Source organism: Netta rufina (assembly GCF_964035555.1).
Source record: "Netta rufina genome assembly, chromosome: 14".
In the NCBI taxonomy this organism is placed as follows: domain Eukaryota; kingdom Metazoa; phylum Chordata; class Aves; order Anseriformes; family Anatidae; genus Netta; species Netta rufina.
The window spans coordinates 17,670,485-17,678,745 of record NC_140137.1 but is presented as its reverse complement, the minus strand read 5'-3'; the positions used below and the strand labels follow the sequence as shown (position 1 = coordinate 17,678,745).

Sequence of the window (8,261 nt, the reverse complement as noted above, 5' to 3'; positions counted from 1 at the left end):
AGTACAGCATCTTGAAGATGAGTCCTGCTTCTGGTTGGACTGTGTTACAGTCCCTGTGAGTTAAGGAGTGTAAAGTCTTTCAAGGATGGTGAAGGTAATTGTATTGATAGAAAGAATCCATGCTACTGCCTTCATTTGGTTTGGCTTTCAGGTACTTCTGACGATGCTATGCATGCTTGATATTTGAATGTTCAGCTACGAGGGAAGATACTGTGGCCCAGTTTTGTCACTTTGTCACACAAGTAGAGGTGTGATGGACTTTTTTATTGTACATAAAAATAACAATTGTACCTGGCTAGAAGGATCTGAAGATGCTCCCTGTTTTATAATCTTATGGTAATTCTGGAATCCTAGGGAGATCCATGTTGCCTTGTGTTTGTCTGTGCTTTGTGTATTCGATTCCTTCAGCTGCTGATTGTGTTAACAGCGCAATATTCCCAGATACATCCCCTGGGAATACGATTTGAGAAGCTTCCTGTGCTGTTGAACAGTCTCCTACATGGGATTTTCCTACATTGTGTATTCCTTTCATGTAAATGTGAGCACTTGTTTCCTGGCACTACAATAAACGGTCTTTTCTTTTTTCTTGTTTAGTGTGCCCAGAAATTCTAAATCCAGATACGCAACAGTAGTTGAGGCTTTTTCAATAGAAAGTCTGAAAAAAATAGCAGTGAGCTACACCTAAATGCACAAAGCTGTTCTGTGTGAGGAATGCTGGACAGCTAGGGTGAAAGGCTGGCTTTGGTGTTCTGGTTTAAAACCTTGTGATGAAAGCCACACAGTGGCCTTAAAATTGGTGTTACGCTTCTCTGACCTCAGCTTAGTGAATGATGTGCTGCTTTTGAACAAGGATGATGTGAACTTAGTTCTTTCACTTCCAATTCCTGAGTGTTAGGTGACTACTTTGGTTAGAGGTGCTTATGCTCAGTTATACAGCAAATGCTTTTATCTCTTTGAGGAACACGTCACGCATGTTTCTATGTTCCACTGTTGAGCAGATGTTCCTCACGGAACGCTAAATGGCTTTGCCAGCTCGCCTGACACCAGGGCGTGAGGCAAATTCGGGGCAGGGGCCTGCCCGCGTCCCCCCTGAGGCCGCTCAGGGCTGCTGTGAGGCGCAGCGCCCTCAGGCCACCCGCAGCCATCTCTGCCCTCTCCCTTCCCGCCTGCCTCCCGCCGCGACGCCATTTCCGAGGCGGGCGCCGCCATCTTGGCTGCGGGCACTGCGCCCGGCGCGGCGCTGCCGAGACATCACGCAGGCCGGGCTCGTCCCCGTTCCCCTTGCCCTTTCCCGACATGGCGCCGCCGGCTTCGGCACCTGGAAGCGGGCGCGGCGCCTGCGCGCTGAGGCGGGGCGGCCCCATTGTGAGGCGCTGAGGGGATGGAGGAGGACGGCGGCGGGGCGGCGGCGGCGGCCACCCCGGGGGTCCCCTCGGGGCTCTCGGCCTCGCAGCGCCGGGCCGAGCTGCGGCGGAGGAAGCTCCTGATGAACTCGGAGGAGCGCATCAACCGCATCATGGGCTTCCACCGGCCCGCCGCCAAGGGTGAGCCGGCCGCCGCCGCCTTGAGGTGTGGGGGGGGTTCCCGGCACCGTTGGGCCGGGCGGCGCTGAGGGGAGCGCGGAGCCCCCGCTCCTCCCAGGGGGAAAACGCGGGTTTGGCCCCAAATCCGCAGGGATGAGGCCCTCCGGGCCTCTGGGTTTTCCCTAGCGAGCTGTCAGTGCCCCGCGGGGAGGTTTCCGTAGCTGGAGGAGGGGTGAAACGTGCCCGCGTCTTCAGGCTGTCACCGCAGGGTCTGGTGGCAGTGTGTGCACGGAGCAGTTGTCTGATATTTGGGTATCAGTCGGTCACTCGGTGTCTGTGGTGGGCGTGCAGGTGTCTTGCAGATGCACAGCCAGGTCATTTATAAGCGTATGTACACGCTTTAAGGGAGCTGACTGTCAGACTCCTCATCTTTCAGTTTACAAAGGTGGCCGTAAGCTATGAATCAAACTGCCTTAGTACTGAAAAATACTCTTTGAATGCTCTTTCAGTGTTGGTTCACCCTCTGTAGCAGGACCAGAGCTGTTCAGCATGCCTCTCGACTTGGTTTGTGTTTGCTGTCATCACCGCTGTCGCTGTAACATCTTTTCAGGTTTAATACAGAGCAAGTTTTTGCTGCTTTGCTTTTGACAGGAGAGAAAAACAAGGCCAAGTACACTTCTGTTACTTGCTCATTTGTCAGTCTTCAGTCTTCTTCAAAACTTCAGTCTTCAGTGCTCTTTCTGTGCGATTCGCTGTCTTTGAATCTCTGTATTTTTATGTTGCGCTGTGTGTGTGGAATAACACCTTTCCGTATGTGCATACAGTGTTGCTGCTTAAGTCCATGCTTCCCTTTTTCTGCTGACTGACAGCTGCAACTTCTGCTTGGTGTTGCATGCCCATTGGCCTAGCATCAGCTCCCAGGAGTGCCCTACAGTGCAGAGCGTGCGGTACACGTAGGGGTCTCTGCAGGCTGGTGGAGGGAGCCAGGAGTGCGCTGAGTCCAGCTGTGCAAACGCGTAACTTTGGTGAAGCTGATGAGAGTTTTCAGTCAGGCCCATGCTGTGCTCTTCCTTTTTTGTTATGAACTATGGTGTAATACAACCCAGAGTGTAAATCTGTTCTGAATAGGTCGTTTCTCATCTGAGTCCATTTCTATATAAAACAGGCTTACTGGTATTCAGCTAATTCATCTGGGCTTATGTTTAATAATTAGCACATTTAATAATCACGAATCTGTGTTTTCACTTCAGAAGTGGAGACCTCAGCCCTGGATCTCGATCCGGTATGGCTAAAGTGTTTTCTAAGTACCCAGTGTGCATAACTCTGTATTTTTGTTTCTCTTCCTTAGATGATGACAGTCATGGAGAATCAAAGCTTCAACATGAACAAGATAAATCAAATTCCCTTCCTGTTCCTTCAGTTTCAAAGCGAATTGTGCTGGGTGATTCTGTCTGCAATATGGCCGGACCAGCTGACCACGCAGGCAGCATGGTAGACCTCAAAGGGGATAAGGACTTGTTCAGTAAAACCCCAGAGCTCCTCAATGAGGGCACAAGTGAGCTCCGTCACCGTACCAGAGGGGAGTTGCCGTCTGAAGCTGCACCACGGCCACCTAGACATGGATTGGAACAATACTTATCCAGATTTGATGAAGCTCTGAAGCTGAGGAACCAGCTGATGCATGAGAAGCCAAGCCAAGAGAATGGCAATGCAGTGGAGGAGTTTGACTCTTTCCGCATTTTTAGATTAGTGGGCTGTGCTCTGCTTGCCATTGCGGTCAGGGCTTTTGTGTGCAAGTACTTGGTGAGTTCAGGGAAGCAAACAATCTCCTGTTCTTTTTGCTACTTTGCTGTAAACTTAGGACCCCACTCGTGAAATATTGTTTATCTAGGGCCAAGTGAATTGGGAACTTCAGGCACTCTACATTTCAAACAGCCATATAAAAGTGGGAAAAAAACACAGTTTGAGATGATAACTATGGCAAAATCTGTGTTATCTAGCACAGCTACTGGGTAAAAGCTGAGAGTTGCACACATTCAGTCCATAGTGTTTGAGGAGCAGAAACACTGGCATAGTTGTTGCTGCTTCAGTCCCCTGCAAGTTTGAGTCAACTGCTCTTCTAGTTTGGAATTTACAAAGGAATAATAGAGTAAAAACTACAACAGTTGTAGCATGATAAGTACATCCTACTCATTTATCAACCTTTTGAGAAAAATAGTTCTTAAATAATCCAGGTATCTGCCCATACATCATAGAGAAGTATGTGGCTGGTACAGCCTGCCACCTTCTGGATCACTGGGCTCATTTTTACACAGGGCTCTGTGGTTGTGCAATTTCAAGTTTTTAGGCCCAAAGCAGATAGGGCCATATTTTTCACTTGGCTGTTAAGGTGTTTAGTATTCAAGAATAGTGCTGTTGTTTTCCACAAAATACCTACCTAATACTAATTTATGATTGGAGAAGCATTAAATTATTGTGTTTTCTTAGCTTTTCTTACCAATAAAATAATCTTCATGTATTCTTTTCTGTTCCTCCAGTCAATATTTGCACCATTTCTTACTCTACAACTTGCTTACATGGGACTGTCCAAGTACTTTCCAAAGGTAAAATAACTTTTCAAAATCAGGTTAATTACAAATGTTTTTGGTTTAACTTGTTCTTAGATGGTGTTGTTTTAGGACCAATGTGTGTGATATATTCTGCTGTTTTAAACTGTAGAATTAAGTTATCTAATGCTGATAGCTTAGCATCTGCATTTTAAAAAGAATACTAGATTAGTTGTAGAAAATCAGAGTAAATCAGTGGTTGTTCTTTTGAAGTTATGTATATCATTGAAAACTGAACTTCATAGTAGTCATTCTAGGCTGGTGTGTGAAAACATAGAAAGGGAATTAGCCTTAGATTTGCACTAGCTCATTTGCTAGTTCTTTTTGGTCCCACTCCTGCTGGTTTTACTATCAGCTTTTCAGTTTCAGAATTTAAAGTGATTCCTTCCCACAATTTGCTTTTTCTTCGGTTATACCGAGATGAGTTTAATCAGCTTGCTCTCCTGAATTTTTCTTTCATGAAACCTAGAAAGATTCTCGAATGCTTAATTTGGATTGGATTAAATTAAGGTGTCCAGCAGGTATCATCAAATTACCAAAATGTTCAACCTTTGTGGTTTTTTTTGCCTGTCAGGCTTCCTTGCATCCTCAGGATCCCTCATGTTACAGAGAGAATGGCTTTCAAAAGGCCTTTGGGGCATTTCTGAGTTCAGAGGATAAAATTGCCAACGGGAGTAATACTAAAATAGAAAGGAGCAGTTGCTTTTCAATCCTACATCATTTTGTCTGTGTTGGAAAGCAACTGTATCCTTTGCCAAGTAGCGTGATGGGATTAGTCCTGTTCTGCCAGTGGAGGCGCCTGGCTTGGATTCTTATGCTCAGGTTGCCCTTGTCTGGGACTCTTCCCACACATGCAGAAGTTACTGCACAGCCCCACTTCACAGCCCGCTCGGAGTGCCAGTATGAAGTAGGCATAACAGCTGGGAGGAATTTTATCTGCTGTTAATCAGCCTCTCACTCAGCCCCATCGGATCCATCACAACACGAATCTGTGGCTAGGATAAGTAAGGTGGTGTGAATCCTGCAGCATGTCTAGAGAGAATCAGTCCAACAGGCTGTTCTTACCGATGAATTTGGAATGTTCCTGGCTGTGTGTGAAACTGGCACATCTGTTGTATGTAAAACAGAACTGGGTTATAACCGAAGAACTAACATTCTACTGTTTTTCTTTTAGAGTGAGAAGAAGGTGAAAACGACGGTATTAACTGCTGCTCTTTTACTGTCTGGAATCCCTGCAGAAGTGATCAGTCGCTCCATGGACACCTACAGCAAAATGGGAGATGTTTTCACAGACCTTTGTGTCTATTTCTTTACTTTTATCTTTTGCCATGAACTTGCTCTGTTTTTTGGTTCTGAAGTACCATGATGGCTGTAGAATTCAATGCAGTAGTTACACTAAATCTTTCTGGTCTGTATTTCTTTAATGTCTGACTGTGCAGACAGGTTTAAACCTGAATTAAAGTTCTTACCTGTTGGAATGCTTGAAAGGAGCCTTAAATCCAATAATTTGGGGAATAGAACAGCAGGGTCCCAGGCTGCCAGTTGTATTGGTTTGGTTTATTTAAATACTGTGTCTGCCCACTACAAATGTGAATAGGATACAAGTGTCAGTGGATGATTTCTTTTGTTCAGGAAGATGATACCCTTCCCACCCTCCTTCATAAACATTTACAAAGCTGCCTTTGTTCTTCCTGGTGAGAACAAAGAGAATAGAATTCCTTTCAGCAGAACCATTTATGTATATCTAGAATGACTACAGCTAACAAGAACTGCTCATTTTGTGTTGCTCCTATTTTTAAGAAAGCTCTAAATGAAAATTCCCTGTATTCTGTTGTTCAAATTCAGATTGCTGAACTGAGTAGCTGCTTCTGGAGAATGTTGGCAAAACATGGCACTGTTGTCCTAAGCCTTGCCTTACATACATTGTTGTGATTGTTGTTTATTTCATTTGATGGTTATTGTGCGAAACAGCTAAGCAAAAAAAAAAAAAAAAAGCAAGCCAAATGTCCTGTTGCTTATGAATGTCATTAATCAATAAGTAGGAAGAAACAAAATTGTTAATCACATCTGTGAGTTTCCAACAGCCTCATCCTAGCATAGCTCGTAAATGTGCTTCTTTCTGACGTCTTTGATGACTTTTTTTTTTTTTAAACAACAGTTCACCTCATAAAGGGAAAGTTATGCAACCAACCTGCAATACGAAACATTTGCTCTGTTATATGGAAAACATTTTTTTTTTCCAGGACTGCATAAGACAACGTTGAATATGACATTTCTGCATTTTTTCCTCTGTTTGTTTTGCATGCAAACAGGATCATAGTTGCCAAGGTGTTCTGCTGCTGCTGCATAATAGTACTACAACCAAATTGCATAAATGTGCTCTTTGGTTCAGCTCAGCTATTTATGTTAAATGACTTGCTGACTCTTCTGTAGTTTTGAAATTGCCCCAGTGAAATCACAGTAGCTATTCCTGTTTAAATCCTACATACTACAAGTGACGATGAAATAAGAAGTAATGTGATGTTCTGAATTGACTCACACATAAAGATCCATGTTTAAAGAGAGAATAGCGTGTTTTTTCTGTGGATGTCCAACCACAGAGCCAAAAAGAAGACAAATACAAGTGAATCCTGTCACTGGGCAAAGCAGCAAGCTAGTAAACGTTCTTATTTTCTATCTCATACTAATTTTGTACAGTGAGAGGAGGGAGGTATCATTCCAAATAGTCAGCCCTAAATGCTGATAATCTGTGAAAGTTCTGCTGAAGCTAAACTTATTTTCACCTTGTAGTTTTCTGTTTAGAATCTAGACGTTCGGGTAATGTAGGCTAATGCCCCTTTTTCAGTTGCAGCATTTTAGTGTAGTTTAGTCTGCAGCATTTTTTTAGGGAGCAGAAGTGCTTGATTATGCTTCTGTAAAGTATACATGGCCCTGCTTTTGGCATAAGCTTTCCTGTTATAGCTTCCTGCTATAATTTTATCACTGCATTTCTGACTCCTGAGTTAGGTATGTTTGTGCCATGAAAGCAAGAAGCTTATGTTTGGATTTGACAATTTTTTATTTTTTTACTGATTATTTTATAGTGACTGTTTTATTACGGGTGTCCAGGGTTTGGCTGTAAAAGATTCTGATTTAGGTCTGTTAGTACAAATGTAAATACATTTAAAGCTTCAGAATTAGACAAAAAAAGAATTTCAGCAAATTGAAATTGCTGACATTCAAATTAATGTTAAAATAATGAGTTTCCTCAAAAGTTATCATTATTCTGACCCCCTGTTTATATGCCCAACTATAATACAAACAAATTGCAAAAATACTATCTACTACCATCTGCAAAAAAAGCAATACATTTTTAATCCAGGACATAGAAAAATTAAACCACCTAGATAGTAATAAATAAAGGTGATGCACCCGTTGTATTTTCACGCAACCCCTTACGCAGTCCTTTCATGCGAAGAAAGACCAAGCAGGTTGTTTTCTCGAGTGGTGAAAGAAATCATGCCAGGAGAGCTCATCTGGAACTCGGTCTGTAAGGACTTGTTTTTACCCGACGAACTTCCAAACGGGACTGGGCAGCAGCCTGCCTGCCTGCTGGGGAAGGCAAAGCGAGCCCGGGTGGGACTTGTGCTGCACGACTTCATCCTTGGACAAGAGCCGAACCTCCTTCATTCCATTTTCCCTCATCTTCCTCTGTGTATGTTATTTAATGTATATTGCTGAACTTATTGTTTTCTATTAAAATTATATTTGTTACCCCCTTCCGTGATGCTCTGACTGTGTCCCCCCGCCGCTGCCTGCTGCAGAAGTCACGGGTTATCGAGTGTCTGGGTGGTGAATAACAGATTTTTGTGTGCCGCTGGCTGCAAACCACAGCAGGGTGCAGTCCCATGGGCATGAAGCGAGGTTGCCATGAGTCTGTCTGTGAGCCGCACCTTTCACCTGAAACACTTTTGAGCCCAAAAATGCTGGTTTTGGGTCAGGACAGGCCTCGCAGCGGCCTCACTGAGCAGCCTGCTGGGCCCTGCGCTTATCCTGCCCCGCGCCTCACTGCGGCCTTCCCAGTGCCCAGCGCCGCCAGGGCAGCAGCAGCACCCGGCTTTTTTGCTGCCATTTCCTTATATTTTGTTATTTT

At 44.3% G+C, this 8,261-nt stretch overlaps 1 protein-coding gene across 1 annotated transcript; it reads left to right on the top strand.

Annotated features, from left to right (window-relative positions):
• Positions 1-1,381: 1,381 nt before the first annotated feature.
• On the top strand, positions 1,382-7,845 carry CAMLG (calcium modulating ligand; the record flags this gene model as incomplete). Its single annotated transcript, XM_084295116.1, has 4 exons — positions 1,382-1,544; positions 2,872-3,326; positions 4,061-4,126; positions 5,304-7,845. The coding sequence occupies 4 exons, from the start codon at positions 1,382-1,384 to the stop codon at positions 5,493-5,495; spliced, it is 876 nt and encodes a 291-aa protein (XP_084151242.1). The 3' UTR covers positions 5,496-7,845.
• Positions 7,846-8,261: the final 416 nt, after the last annotated feature.